Source organism: Engystomops pustulosus, chromosome 8 (assembly GCF_040894005.1).
Source record: "Engystomops pustulosus chromosome 8, aEngPut4.maternal, whole genome shotgun sequence".
Lineage (NCBI taxonomy): Eukaryota > Metazoa > Chordata > Amphibia > Anura > Leptodactylidae > Engystomops > Engystomops pustulosus.
In genome coordinates this window covers 106,581,153-106,597,032 of record NC_092418.1, presented here as the reverse complement: position 1 = coordinate 106,597,032, position 15,880 = coordinate 106,581,153, and the positions used below count along the sequence as shown (strand labels likewise).

At 45.6% G+C, this 15,880-nt stretch overlaps 1 protein-coding gene across 1 annotated transcript in view; it reads right to left on the bottom strand.

The window, feature by feature from the left end:
• RND3 (Rho family GTPase 3) overlaps positions 1-14,933 on the bottom strand; it is a 28,407-nt gene extending 13,474 nt beyond the window's left edge. The window contains exons 1-2 of the mRNA XM_072122188.1: positions 14,626-14,933; positions 14,267-14,354 (exon numbers count right to left, since the gene is read on the bottom strand). Coding sequence (XP_071978289.1) covers positions 14,267-14,354; positions 14,626-14,778 — 241 coding nt within the window. The 5' untranslated portion in view covers positions 14,779-14,933. The remainder of the gene's footprint in view (positions 1-14,266; positions 14,355-14,625) is intronic.
• Between the last annotated feature and the right edge of the window lie 947 nt (positions 14,934-15,880).

Here is a 15,880-nt window from a genome sequence, read left to right as displayed (position 1 = left end):
GAAGCTGCAACACGGAGGAGCTCTGGTAACACCATACAAAGCCCTTCTGGCTCATTTGCATAATTGTAAAAGTTGATTTTAGAAAAAAGGAGGCCATTGATAACAAATATAAGAAGATACCACAGTCCCGGTGCCTGGAGCTATGAGTAATGTCCCTGGGGTATCAGGATGGATTCTGATGGGAGATTTCCTTTAAGGTTAGTCCCAAGATTTTAATTAATTTTAATTAACCCAACATTCCTGTCGCCTGTCTAAGGTATCAGAACCTGGAAACTGCCGGATATTTCTGCTGCAGGTTCCTGGATTCCCACATTCAGTCCATTATTGAGGAGTCCTGGCGGACCCTGCGGACCCTCGGAGTCTGCGCTTCTTTACGCCGTATGTTACTCTTCCTCGATGCGCCGTGCAGGGAACCACCAGATCAGAACATGATAATAATAAGACAAAAATATTCCCTAATAATAATACCGGCACAAATAAAAGTACTGTATGTACGACACATCCGTAGCCGTATAATCGCACCGATAGAACCGCGACTTCATTGTAATATGAGGGGTGGGAGACCGTACGTAGGACAGGGTAAGGCCTCAAGGAAGAGATGAGTGGACCCCATGGTTAGGTTCTGGTTCTGTGTCCGAACCCAACCATTGGGTCTGCTCCTTTCTACCTGGGACCTTGAGGCCTACCCATCCCCGTACCTGCTGCATACAAGCTACCAAACACTGTATTACCAGCAAATTGACGCCCCGCACGACTAGTCATGGCTATGATTGACCTGGGGGAGGGGGAGGGGTGTCCCCTGACCAATCATAGTTATGGATAGTTGTTAGGGAAGTCAATTTGCCGGATTGGCTGCTCATTGGCTGATTCGGCAATGTGTCCGACCAGGAAACGGTTGCACAGCCAATCACTGGTCAGTGCTGCCGCCTGTGATTGGGTAAAGATGCACTTCCTGTTTGTCGAGATGGGGACAGGAAGTCGAGGTTCGCGAGGAACTGACAACGTTTCCATTGGGAAAACTTCTAATTTAATAGTTATTTTTTAAAATGTTTTTACATTTTTTTTACATAGTAGCATTAAAAATAGAAAATAAAGACAACGCCTTTCATTGAAGGATTAAGTGTGGAGCTCGGAATAACGCATCCTTCGAGACCTGTTGCGGCGGCCATATTGATTTTTTTTTTTTTCCGCCTAGAAACTCCTATAAATGATATCCATGTGATACTGGGTGAAAAATTGCGCAACCCTGGGAGTGACTGCGCCAAAAATAAAACGACAAGTCGGAATTGGGTCATAAGGTAGAGATAAGAAAGAGCAGATCCGGGAGATGTTCTTCCCGGGAAGAGGTTGTAGGATACTTGTCCGGGCCACACATACTGTGGGGCTTATTTAAGAGCCAGGAAGCGATTTGTCTGGAATGTCACATAAACAATCCCCTAGAATATACATCCCCTATAGCTCCCCGCACACCCCCCCCCCCCTCAGGGGGCCCGCTACATGTCCTAGCAGGGGCGGCTTGCACAATCCGGGCTTGGATACCGTCCAGGAGCCGCAGAGTTTTTGGCAGAGATCTGTTTAATCATTTTCGTGCTTTTGCTCGAAACTTCTATCCGGAACACAAAGGGATCTGGAGCGCGGGCGGGAGATAGCAAACAACTTTAATTAAAACGTAATAATATAAAGTGCGGACGATTCTTTACACCAGAATCGGGAAGAACAAAGCGTCGCTGACTCTCCGCACAGAGACTGGAAGGCGAAGAATCAAATGTTTGCTGAGGCTTTGAAGGCGAAGCCCCTCTGAAGACACAAGTCTGGGATCCGGAATTTCACACGGATTCTGTTTGGTTGGGTCTGGACGAGGATAATTGAAAATGTTTCGCACAAAGTCCCGGACTCTAATCAGGACCCGGATGGTTCTGAGAGGGAAATAATTAGAAATTCTTCCCATCAGGTCAGCAGAGGTGACTGTAGGTTGTGTTAGGCATTGTCCCTGTGGATGTTTGTAGCAGTGGATTTATATTCCTGAATTTCCTCACACTGCTGTGCTCTTAGTTCTCTGCATTGATCTGGTCCACAGACTCATATAGCAGATTTCTGATTAACTACTACATCAGTCACTCACAGCAGAAGGTGGGGGCGCTGCGGAGTTCAATGCAGACAGCTCAGAGTACAGCAGTGTGAGGTGTGTATGGAGCTCAATATAGATAGCTCAGAGCACAGCAGTGTGAGGTAGTGTATGGAGCTCAATATAGATAGCTCAGAGCACAGCAGTGTGAGGTTGTGTAAGGAGCTCAATATAGATAGCTCAGAGCACAGCAGTGTGAGGTAGTGTATGGAGCTCAATATAGATAGCTCAGAGCACAGCAGTGTGAGGTGTGTATGGAGCTCAATGTAGATAGCTCAGAGCACAGCAGTGTGAGGTGTGTATGGAGCTCAATATAGATAGCTCAGAGCACAGCAGTGTGAGGTAGTGTATGGAGCTCAATATAGATAGCGCAGAGCACAGCAGTGTGAGGTGTGTATGGAGCTCAATATAGATAGCTCAGAGCACAGCAGTGTGAGGTGTGTATGGAGCTCAATGTAGATAGCTCAGAGCACAGCAGTGTGAGGTAGTATGTGGAGGTCAATGCAGATAGCTTAGAGCACAGCAGAGTGAGGTAGTGTATGGAGGTCAATGTAGATAGCTCAGAGCACAGCAGTGTGAGGTTGTGTATGGAGCTCAATGTAGATAGCTAAGAGCAAAGCAGTGTGAGGTGTGTATGGAGCTCAATATAGATAGCTCAGAGCACAGCAGTGTGAGGTGTGTATGGAGCTCAATATAGATAGCTCAGAGCACAGCAGTGTGAGGTGTGTATGGAGCTCAATATAGATAGCTCAGAGCACAGCAGTGTGAGGTGTGTATGGAGCTCAATATAGATAGCTCAGAGCACAGCAGTGTGAGGTAGTGTATGGAGCTCAATATAGATAGCTCAGAGCACAGCAGTGTGAGGTGTGTATGGAGCTCAATATAGATAGCTCAGAGCACAGCAGTGTGAGGTAGTTTGTGGAGGTCAATGTACATAGCTAAGAGCACAGCAGTGTGAGGTAGTGTATGGAGCTCAATGTAGATAGCTCAGAGCACAGCAGTGTGAGGTGTGTATGGAGCTCAATATAGATAGCTCAGAGCACAGCAGTGTGAGGTGTGTATGGAGCTCAATATAGATAGCTCAGAGCACAGCAGTGTGAGGTAGTTTGTGGAGGTCAATGTACATAGCTAAGAGCACAGCAGTGTGAGGTAGTGTATGGAGCTCAATGTAGATAGCTCAGAGCACAGCAGTGTGAGGTGTGTTTGGAGCTCAATATAGATAGCTCAGAGCACAGCAGTGTGAGGTGTGTATGGAGCTCAATGTAGATAGCTAAAAGCACAGCAGTGTGAGGTGTGTATGGAGCTCAATATAGATAGCTCAGAGCACAGCAGTGTGAGGTGTGTATGGAGCTCAATATAGATAGCTCAGAGCACAGCAGTGTGAGGTGTGTATGGAGCTCAATATAGATAGCTCAGAGCACAGCAGTGTGAGGTGTGTATGGAGCTCAATATAGATAGCTCAGAGCACAGCAGTGTGAGGTAGTGTATGGAGCTCAATATAGATAGCTCAGAGCACAGCAGTGTGAGGTGTGTATGGAGCTCAATATAGATAGCTCAGAGCACAGCAGTGTGAGGTAGTTTGTGGAGGTCAATGTACATAGCTCAGAGCACAGCAGTGTGAGGTAGTGTATGGAGGTCAATGTAGATAGCTCAGAGCACAGCAGTGTGAGGTGTGTATGGAGCTCAATATAGATAGCTCAGAGCACAGCAGTGTGAGGTGTGTATGGAGCTCAATATAGATAGCTCAGAGCACAGCAGTGTGAGGTAGTTTGTGGAGGTCAATGTACATAGCTAAGAGCACAGCAGTGTGAGGTAGTGTATGGAGCTCAATGTAGATAGCTCAGAGCACAGCAGTGTGAGGTGTGTTTGGAGCTCAATATAGATAGCTCAGAGCACAGCAGTGTGAGGTGTGTATGGAGCTCAATGTAGATAGCTAAAAGCACAGCAGTGTGAGGTAGTGTATGGAGGTCAATGTAGATAGCTCAGAGCACAGCAGTGTGAGGTAGTATGTGGAGGTCAATGCAGATCGCTCAGAGCACAGCAGTGTGAGGTGTGTATGGAGCTCAATGTAGATAGCTAAAAGCACAGCAGTGTGAGGTAGTGTATGGAGGTCAATGTAGATAGCTCAGAGCACAGCAGTGTGAGGTAGTATATGGAGGTCAATGTAGATAGCTCGGAGCACAGCAGTGTGAGGTGTGTATGGAGCTCAATATAGATAGCTCAGAGCACAGCAGTGTGAGGTAGTGTATGGAGCTCAATGTAGATAGCTCAGAGCACAGCAGTGTGAGGTAGTGTATGGAGGTCAATGTAGATAGCTCAGAGCACAGCAGTGTGAGGTAGTATATGGAGGTCAATGTAGATAGCTCAGAGCACAGCAGTGTGAGGACATGCACCCAGTGAACTTAGGTTTGCAAATATGTGATAGGTATAGCAGAATTATGAAAAAGAAATCATATATTTCCAGGTTTGTTGGAACTCCAAGTGCATTGGTGGCACATCCTCACACTGCTGTGCTCTTTGTTCACTTTCCTCATAGCCCCTCTTCTCAGGATCTCTGGTAGGAGATTTGTGGTTTATTACTGCATCGTAATATTTAAGCAGAAATCGTCTACAGCTTTTACTTAGAGCTAAGAGGTTGTGGAGCAGCTCAGTGCAGAGAGCTAAGAGCAAAGCAGTGTGAGAAGATGCTACAAAACTGAAATTTGGTGCCTACAAAAGTTGTCATTTTCCTTCCTCCATTGAAGCTATCAGCTAGTAATGGATCCTCTCCATTAATCTGGGATACGTCATATTACACCAAATGCCGGAGGGGACTCAAGATCTGGGAACAGTGACCTCATCTGACAAGTCTCAGCTAATCAGCAGCCCCCATGATAATGAGGAGGATGATGAGGATGATGAGGATGACACTGACCCCCCTTCCCCTTGGGCAGGAATTAGCAGCATTATCCTCCACCAGGTGCCAAGAGGCAAAAGTCATCGCAGGAAAAGAACATCATCTGCTGGATGTCACCTCATACCAGGAATAATTATTGGGTCCACACCATGTGCACAAGTGCTCGAGCCTCCGGGGGCTTGTCATATTGTATTTATACAACCTGGTACAGTATTTGATATGCAATTAGCATGTTATAGAGCAGGAGGAGCTGAGCAGATTGTACATAGTGTCCTATCTGCAGGCGGCATGTTATAGAGCAGGAGGAGCTGAGCAGATTGTACATAGTGTCCTATCTGCAGGCAGCATGTTATAGAGCAGGAGGAGCTGAGCAGATTGTGCATAGTGTCCTATCTGCAGTGGGCATGTTATAGAGCAGGAGGATCTGAGCAGATTGTACATAGTGTCCTATCTGCAGGCGGCATGTTATAGAGCAGGCAGAGCTGAGCAGATTGTGCATAGTGTCCTATCTGCAGGCAGCATGTTATAGAGCAGGAGGAACTGAGCAGATTGTACATAGTGTCCTATCTGCAGGCAGCATGTTATAGAGCAGGAAGAGCTGAGCAGATTGTACATAGTGTCCTATCTGCAGGCAGCATATTATAGAGCAAGAGGAGCTGAGCAGATTGTACATAGTGTCCTATCTGCAGGCAGCATGTTATAGAGCAGGAGGAACTGAGCAGATTGTACATAGTGTCCTATCTGCAGGCAGCATGTTATAGAGCAGGAAGAGCTGAGCAGATTGTACATAGTGTCCTATCTGCAGGCAGCATATTATAGAGCAAGAGGAGCTGAGCAGATTGTACATAGTGTCCTATCTGCAGGCAGCATGTTATAGAGCAGGAGGAGCTAAGCAGATTGTACATAGTGTCCTATCTGCAGGGAGCATGTTATAGAACAGGTGTACCTATGCAGATTGTACATAGTGACCTATCTGCAGGCAGCATGTTATAGAGCAGGAGGAGCTGAGCAGATTGTACATAGTGTCCTATCTGCAGGCAGCATGTTATAGAGCAGGAGGAGCTGAGCAGATTGTACATAGTGTCCTATCTGCAGGCAGCATGTTATAGAGCAGGAGGAGCTAAGCAGACATTGTACAATTAAGTTGAAGCACCCCTACTTCCACGGTCAGTTCTGGCATGTCCTGTTACTCATTCCAACTTCTATGTACAATATCTGTTTCCAATATCACAGAGATTAAGCAGAATGTGGCAGAGATTACACACAGATTATCTGCAGCATAATATCGCAGAGTGTCCCGGCCGCCCTGATGCTTGATAAGAAGCAGGAAATTGCTTTGATCGCTATCAGACATGTGGTTAATGGTCTCTTTGGGTCGGTGTGTGATACTGTAATAGGCCTCAGGGGAGATGCGGATCATTCCCTTCTACAAGACCTTGTGGACCTTGAAGATACATTGTATTTATAAATGATATTAATTATTGCAATAATTACTATAACTTTAGGATCTCATGTCCCCCTCAAAATTTGAATTTCTTATTAATAAAAATTCTGTCAAATCTTATTCCAATATATACAGTGTGTTATAGAGCAGAAGGAGCTGAGCAGATTGTGCATAGTGTCCTATCTGCAGGCAGCATGTTATAGAGCAGGAGGAGCTGAGCAGATTGTACATAGTGTCCTATCTGCAGGAAGCATGTTATAGAGCAGGAGGAGCTGAGCAGATTGTACATAGTGTCCTATCTGCAGGCAGCATGTTATAGAGGAGATGGAGCTGAGCAGATTGTGCATAGTGTCCTATCTGCAGGCAGCATGTTATAGAGCAGGAGGAGCTGAGCAGATTGTGCATAGTGTCCTATCTGCAGGCAGCATGTTATAGAGCAGGAGGAGCTGAGCAGATTGTACATAAAGTTCTATCTCAACCCAGTTGGCAATAGGGCGGGTCAGTATATACTAGTGGCGCATTCTACTACTAACTTCCCAAGATGGTGCATTATTTGCATATGGTATCTCTGCAGATATCAGTTTTCAAGTCTCCCCTCCCTCTACCAGGAATATCCTCTCCATAGTATAATAACCTTTACACTGCACCCCTACACTGCAAAATCTCTTTCACTATGTCGTAGTGGGCACCATCCCATGTGCCATAGAGCACCAGGATACCCCCTACTGCTGCCAATTCCAATGTGCCTCCCCCAGGCTGTTGCAAAACTACAACTCCCAGCAGGCCCTGACAGTTTGCATGCTGAGAGTTGTAGCTTTGCTAATCAAATCTGCATGGCACACGCTGCCTGAGATGGTAACACCACCTTCTCCTCCGTGGCACATGCTCCCTGGGATGGTAACGCCACCTTCTCCTCCGTGGCACATGCTCCCTGGGATGGTAACGCCACCTTCTCCTCTGTGGCACATGCACATGTACGGGCAGGATTGGGTACAGCAGTAGGAAGCAGCAGGACTTGTCACTGGACGAGGCTCCACATTTCACATCTTTGCCAAGTAAGTGCCGGAGCAGCTGCTGGACGTCACATAATGATGCGTCTGCTGCAGACACAGAAACTTCTGGCTCAGGACTTGGCGCTGGCACCGGGTACAGATGTTACAATCTACAGAAATGTCAGGAAATTTTCCAGAATTCTGTGGTTTGGAAAATGACGCTGGACTTCAGCATTTTCTTACAGGAAGTGATACTTAACTATAGAGGACTGCAAAGAAGGATTACTGTGCAGAACTGAGAAGTTGTACTGTGCATAAGGACTTAGGGAAGGATCACTGTGCAGAACAGGGAAGTTGTACTGTGCATAAGGACTTAGGGAAGGATTACTGTGCAGAATTGAGAAGTTGTACTGTGCATCAGGACTAAGGAAGGATCACTGTGCAGAGCCGAGAAGTTGTACTGTGCATAAGGACTTAGGGAAGGATTACTGTGCAGAATTGAGAAGTTGTACTGTGCATAAGGACTTAGGGAAGGATTACTGTGCAGAATGGAGAAGTTGTACTGTGCATGGAGCCTAAAGGAAGGATTACTGAGCAGAACAGAGAAGTTGTACTGTGCATGGAGCCTAAAGGAAGGATTACTGTACAGAACAGAGAAGTTGTACTGTGCATAAGGACTTAGGGAAGGATCACTGTGCAGAGCCGAGAAGTTGTACTGTGCATAAGGACTTAGAGAAGGATTACTGTGCAAAACAGAGAAGGTGTACTGTGCTTCAGGACTAAGGAAGGATTACTGTGCACAATTGAGAAGTTGTACTGTGCATGGAGCCTAAAGGAAGTATTACTGTGCAGAACAGAGAAGTTGTACTGTGCATCAGGACTAAAGGAAGTATTACTGTGCAGAACAGAGAAGTTGTACTGTGCATGGAGCCTAAAGGAAGTATTACTGTGCAGAACAAAGAAGTTGTACTGTGCATCAGGACTAAAGGAAGTATTACTGTGCAGAACGGAGAAGTTGTACTGTGCATAAGGACTAAAGGAAGGATTACTGTGCAGCACAGAGAAGTTGTACTGTGCATAAGGACTAAAGGAAGTATTACTGTGCAGAACAGAGAAGTTGTACTGTTCATCAGGACTAAAGGAAGGATTACTGTGCATAATGGAGAAGTTGTACTGTTCATGGAGTGTAAAGGAAGTATTACTGTGCAGAACAGAGAAGTTGTACTGTGCATAAGGACTATTATGCAGAACAGAGAAGTTGTACTGTGCATTAGGACTCAGGGAAGGATTACTGTGCAGAATAAAGTTGGACTGTATTGGACAATATGGTCACACTGCGTATACACACATTCTCCTGCAGCACGCAACAATCCCATATATGCAGACTTGGCCTCAGAACAAAGTTGAGCAGCCATGTAAGTTACAAGTGCTCGGCATATCTGTAATTATTCCTTCATGTGTTAGTAGAAGCAGATTATGAAAAATAGATTTTTATTCCAGGATCCTGCAAGTGCACTGGGGGTCAATCCTAACACTGCTGTGCTCTGTGCTCTCTGCAGTGAACTGTTTCACACCCCCTTCTGCTCTACGTGATTGCTGTTATATTCCACCATAAACTCGGTACAACTTTTACTCAAAGCAGCTTTATACACAGTGCTAAGAGCACAGCAGTGTGAGGACACGCCTACCGTGCACTTAGAGAAGCCACAATCCTGAGATTCCCATTACAGTTTATATCCAATAACAATACAGAGTTGCCTTCTTCAATTTCATTTTCCAACAGGTCGATACAATGTAAAAACATAATCCACGAGAGATTGTCACAGCCCCGCCCACATAAAACAGGCCCCGCCCCTCCTCATCAGCACAAAGAGAAGAGGGAAACAAACAAAAAGCTATTGTAACATTTCCAACCAACAACATCCACATTTTAGGATGGAAACTGCTTTTATCAAGGAATCGGAGCCAAGAGAGAAGTTTTAAATGTGGTTCAGTAAATTTTAGACGAGGCGCTCCAAATTATAAGAAAAAAAAACTCATCCGGAAGATTTTAGCTTCCAAGTATGTGGCCTAATCTATGCCAGACTTGTATAATTGTTAACACACTCCCTTGCGGAGAGATGAAAACACGGGAACCACAAGAGAAAACTTGCCCTATGTCACATAGGACACACACTAGGAGGGATCGGAAGATACCGGACACAAAGCACAGAAGATAATACAGGCAGCAGCGAAGGGCTACATTATACCCCAAGTTGGGGCTCCAGAGATCCCATAATGAAGTCCTCAGGGTGCCAATACAGTCCTTAGGATGCCGATACAGTCCCCAGGATACCGATACAGTCCCCAGGATGCAAATACAGTCTGCAGGATGCCAATACAGTCCTTAGGATGCCGATACAGTCCCCAGGATGCAAATACAGTCTGCAGGATGCCAATACAGTCCCCAGGATGCAAATAAAGTCTGCAGGATGCCAATACAGTCCTCATGATGCCAATACAGTCCTTAGGATGCCAATACAGTCTGCAGTATGCCAATACAGTCTGCAGGGTGCCAATACAGTCTGTAGGATGCCAATACAGTCTACAAGATGCCAATACAGCCTGGAGGTTGCCAATGCAGTCTGTAGGATGCCAATACAGTCCACATGATGCCAATACAGTCCATAGGATGCCAATACAGTCCACATGATGCCAATACAGTCTGCAGGATGCCAATACAGTCTGAAGGATGCCAATACAGTAGTGAATAATTCAGGTGATACCTTTATTCACTCTTCTTCTGCTCTCCATGGCTAACACGGTACAAATCTTTACTATAAGAAACTTGAAGGATGCCAATACAGTCTGAAGGATGCCAATACAGTTTTAGGCAATGACAGGGTAGGAGGCAGCTTACTTTTTCTCTGTCATTCACAGTGTAGCTAAGAATTAGGGGCCCCCAGACACAATTTAGTTTGGGACCCCATCAAAACCAAGCAGATGGTGGCAGATTATGGAGATATGCACCAATCTTGTGTGCAGGAAAGATGGCGCCAAACACCCATCAAGTGTAAGAGTCTCAAAGAGTGAAATTCCTATCATCTGCAAATAATCTGATAATCCAGCACAGAACTACATACAATCCAGAATCTCTATAACCAAATTAACACAATTTTGCAAACATTTTTGTAAAGATTTAGGTTTTGTTTTTTTACAAAATGTAAGTTTTTGCTGCAATTTTGAATCCGTTTTCGAATCCATATTACTCTAATAATAATATAATCTAATGTTGCAGATATTTTACTGTATCAATAGATAAAATAACTGGATATTAATAACTAACAATAATGCAGACAGTACCAGGACATTGAGGTGAGAGAAGCCACAAGCCAGAACATGAGGGATTCTCCCAGTACCGCTTACTCCCCCCCCCCCCCAACTTTTGCCTGGGATTAGCTTTCAGGCTCAGGATCTCCCCCACCCTGGGTCCCCTGAGATCAGCTTACAAGGCCGGCACATGAATCCAGGATGTCCTTGATGCTCCAGGACACAGACCCCCTCCCTCCACCCTACAATGTGCCTGGCAGGTCATCAAAGGTCATCCCCCATTTGTCATCATCTTTCTTCTCATGGCCCATCTATGTTACTTCTTCTAGGAAGTGGCTCCTTACACGAATGTTCAAACACGGGAAACTGGATATAGATGATCGGCTATTCATATGGTTAAATATAAGACTAAATTCCAGATTCTTAAAGGGATGGTCCACCTCAAATGTAGAGAAAAAATCCTTTGCCACAATGTAAATCAATGATGATTGACGCCGATCTAAAACCCCAATCCACAGGGTCAATCCCTTCCTCAATTGTTCTGCTGTTTAAAAGCTTGGGCACATGTACAGGTCAGGTTAGTAAAGAGTTAAGTACAGAACATACATCCGGCTGCAGAAATATCAACACAACCATTAAATTGAATGGCAGACGTCAGGTCACACTACCAGCATATCTCCAACCTCGTAGTCAGCAGACCCCAAGCCTGAAATCCAAGGAATTTCAACTATTTCCATAGGAGCCTCTACATTCCTCCTACCTACAGCAGCGAATACGAGGAAAGTGACTATATAAGTGCAAGGCATTGGGGTAGGGGTCAGCAAGGAGGATGTTTGGAGACCTGGTTACTATAAATATCCAGTAGATCGGCTATCAGATGTCCAATATCACAGAATACACTCAGGTAGGACTTTACATTGTATGTTCTGGAGGTCTTCTCATACTTCTGGAGAACCTTCATTGTAGAACCTAATTCTCATCAACATCTTCCATGAGTTTAGGTTGAAGGAGATAATGAATGTTTCCTATAACCCAACCATCATGGAATATCTACAAGAACCGATCGAAGGGGAGGGGAGGGGTCAGGCATTTATGGTGGACTCAAGTATTCCACTAGGATTATAGAAGACATCTAATGTCTATAGTATTAGACGTCTACCCTTCCATTTTAGAACATTTCCTTGAAAAGAGTTAGGCCCCTTCTCCTTTTATCATGTGAAGGACCAGGCTTCTATATATGGAAGACATTGCTGATCCTTCACAATGCCATATGGACAATTCACATGAGTTAGCTGCCCATCCATGAAACCGCTCCATGAGAAGAACTAGGTCCTTGTCATGGAAAGGATCAGGCTTGTATGTATGGTGGGCAATATCCAAGGTACCCATAGATATTTCACACCTGTAAATCTATGGTGGAACATCACCATGAAAAGAACCTGAAGAGTAAATCCTTGTATCTTCCACAATTAATGGATAGTTGGGTTGGATTCCTCAACTACCAGTGTTGTCTCCACATGAAGAACTGGGCCCTACTCTTGTCTCGTAGAGGAGGCCACCCTATATGATGTGCCCTGCTCATGCTCCACCACATTATGGATGGTTGTTGGGTTGGATGCCTCAATGACTACCAGTGTTGGCCAAAGCTGCATCTCCACATGAAGAACTAGGCCCTACTCTTATCCGGTAGAGGAGGCCATCCTATATGATGTGCCCTGCTCATGCTCCACCATATTATGGATGGTTGTTGGGTTGGATGCCTCATTGACTAGCAGTGTTGGCCAAGCTGCGTCTCCACATGAAGATCTAGGCCCCACTCTTTTCTTGTGGAAGAGGACATCCTCATAGATATGATGGACACTGCTTATGTTCCACCGAGCTATGGATGGATTAGATGCCTTATTGACCACCAGTAATTGGCCAATGGAGAATCTCCACATGAAGGCTCTTTGTGAGGCTATCCTCACAAATCCTCACAAATATGGTGGACACCTCTCATTCTCCGACATGTTATGAATGGTTGGATTGGATGCCTCATAGATCATCAGTCATCTATCCATGCGTGGCTGAGTTGAACAATATTTGCAGACATTGTCCCACACATCTGCTGTCCCAATGACGCGACCATCTGCCTCGGACCAACATTGAGCAGATGTTGATTGGAACTGAACACCTTCTTCAACCAAAATACACAGCACTGACTCATAAACAGCTGGTACAACCATGAACGTAGCAGCTTGTGTGGGCACCCTCCAAGAAACTGTGAAACCGCACACGTACACACACATATGGCAAGTGCTCCATACGTTACATACTTCTGGATACTATATTTGAAGGACTGCGGTGAGCAAGTGCTTCCCTATAAATTCCGGTCTCCATTGTGCAGGATCTTCCTGTACAAAGGATAAGCTCAATTTATCTTCCTTTAGAAGAAAGCGCTGAAGAATATATTTCTGCCTCTTAGAGGAGAGTAATAAATCACTTGTCCGAGTATCAAATACAGAACAACGGAGGAAGGCAAAATCTCCCCCAAAAAATCTATAGAGTTCAAAAATATCTGCCCCCCTCCTTAATCATGTCATGTTCTCCAGTATATAGAGCCACCTATATCCCGCAGCGCTGCTCAGCGGAACGTAAACTAGGAGCGCGCTGATAACTTTATGATACCGCAGCCGACATGATGAATGGCTATGACAATGGTCATTAGTCTGATGTGTCCGTCGGAGGCAGAGCTCTGCCGCCTGGATGGCATTTTAAGAAGGACTGAAGAAGCTGCTCAGACACCTCTATAATCAAATCACAGGCCCCTGTTATTAGTCAATGTCACCTTTAAGATGGGGGGGGGGGCTTTAATCATACGAATGTGTTACGAGAAATATTTGCGGGCAGATGTCAGAGCATAGAACATGTACACAAGTGCTATGTCAGAGTCCAGCACATGACATCATGTTATACATATGTGTCATATTAGAGAACATAATATACTAGCGGATCCTGATCACCATAGGACACAGATACGTCTATGGGTCACACAGATTTTATCCAGGCTATGGCATAGACACTGCATCAGAATACTTGGATAAATGCCCGCCTGGCAACAGCGAATCTGACAGAGCGGACTCACTCTTAAAGGCAATTGTCCCCAGCGGAGTTGTGACTGTAATTAGAAGGAGGCTATTGTGTCATCAGCGGAACACCGCAGAGCAAGGACAGCAATCACCCCATTAGGCTCTGCTTTAGGATGGGACCTCAATGGGGCTCATTTACTAAGGGTCTGCGAACCGCACTATATACAGAGGGTTAATGTTCCGCCCCCCATCACCTCCTGCAACATATGCCGCTATACAACAGCGTGGGTGTTCAGGATTCCCCCAAAACTGCACAGCTACATAACAACCAAGTTACCCCGGCACCTCCCTCCCCAAATTCTATAGCAACCACCATGAAACCCAATAATCACCGCATAAAGCGGCGCGCGCAGCGGATACATAGTGTCTTACCGGAGGTGTCCCATAGGCTCAGCTCTATCCTCTGGGTGTCAATCTCAAAACTGGCCGTGTAATTCTCAAATACGGTGGGGACGTAATTCTGAGATGAAAGAGAAAAAAATAAAATAAAATCCAGTTACGTCAAACGCCACCTAAACGCAACATTGTAACTTTTACGGATTATTGATAGAAATTATATAGAATCTAGAAAGTCTCCTGCGGCGTCTAACCCGCAGAGCTTGCAATCAGGTGGCTAATATCGCCGCGTAATACTATACCCCTGAGAACAGATGGTGGGGGGGGGGGAGATTAGTTCTCAGAGGGGCCACTTAACCCCCGAGTAGCCGGATAAGCTTTGGCAAAGGACTTACCTCCGGGAAGGAATCCTTGGCGAAGACGTGCAGCAGAGCCGTCTTCCCGCACTGACTGTCTCCCACCACCACGATTTTGCATTTCACATTTTGGTTGGGATCCATCATAGATTTGCTTGACAGTTTTTGGCTGCTGCTTCTTCTCTCCTTCATTGATGTGAACTTGTTCCCCTCTGCAGATACAATAGAAGTTGTTCCCAGCAATCCCCCTGCAGCTGCTGCGTCCTCCCAGAGCTGAGCTGTAATAACACATCCACTAGCGAGGTGACTGAGCTTTGTTTCACTAGTCCTGGCTGCTTTATGTGTCCAGCCCCCTGCTCCCTCCTTGTGGCACAGATCCTCCCTCTGCCATTGTAGGGAGCCCCATGCTGCAGCCTCCCCCTGCTGCCTGTGTCCGCAGCGCCATCTAGTGGCCAGCAGGGAGACTGCAGATACTCATCCTTCCTCCTGCTGCTGCTGCTGCTGCTGCTGCTGCTGGGTGCTTTATGTTCCTGGAGCTATAGATGAATTACATTAAACTTTACTGCGATGGACGAGTGAGTAAAACAAGATGAAGAGAAATCAATGAGAGCGAGTAAAGTCTATAGTTGTTATAGTAACACTCCATTCACTGGAGAGAATACGGAATAATCCGACGCGGAGGAGAAAGGCTGGAGAAGGGATATATGGGCAGAGGCGACAATCCATCCAAATTCCTGCCCCTCCCCCACCAATATTGGCCCAGAGCCCAACCTTGTGGACAAGAGGCAATGCACACAGTCCTAAGGCTTTGTTCACACAATGGATGAGATAGTGACGCCTCCCGCGCCTCTGTACATTCATCAGGATAATCCATGGATTTTCTGTATATTAAAAAAAATTTAAAACACAGAACTTATTTCCATTGCAAAGTTTTGTCTGCAAATGCAGCAGCAGAACCTCATAAAACATAGATCAGCTTCTACAGAACTCATAATCCACACCTCAGCTGCTGCAGAACATCATAATAAACCCCTCAGCTGCTGCAGAACCTCATAATACACACCTTAGCGGCTAAAGAAACACAGAATACACACCTCAGCAGCTGCAGAACCTCATAATACACACATCAGCTTCTACAGAACTCATAATCCACACCTCAGCTGCTGCAGAATGTCATAATTAACCCCTCAGCTGCTGCAGAACCTCATAATACACCCCTCGGCTGCTGCAGAACCTCATAATACATACCTCAGCGGCTAAGGAACCTCAAAATACGCACCTCAGCTGCTGCAAA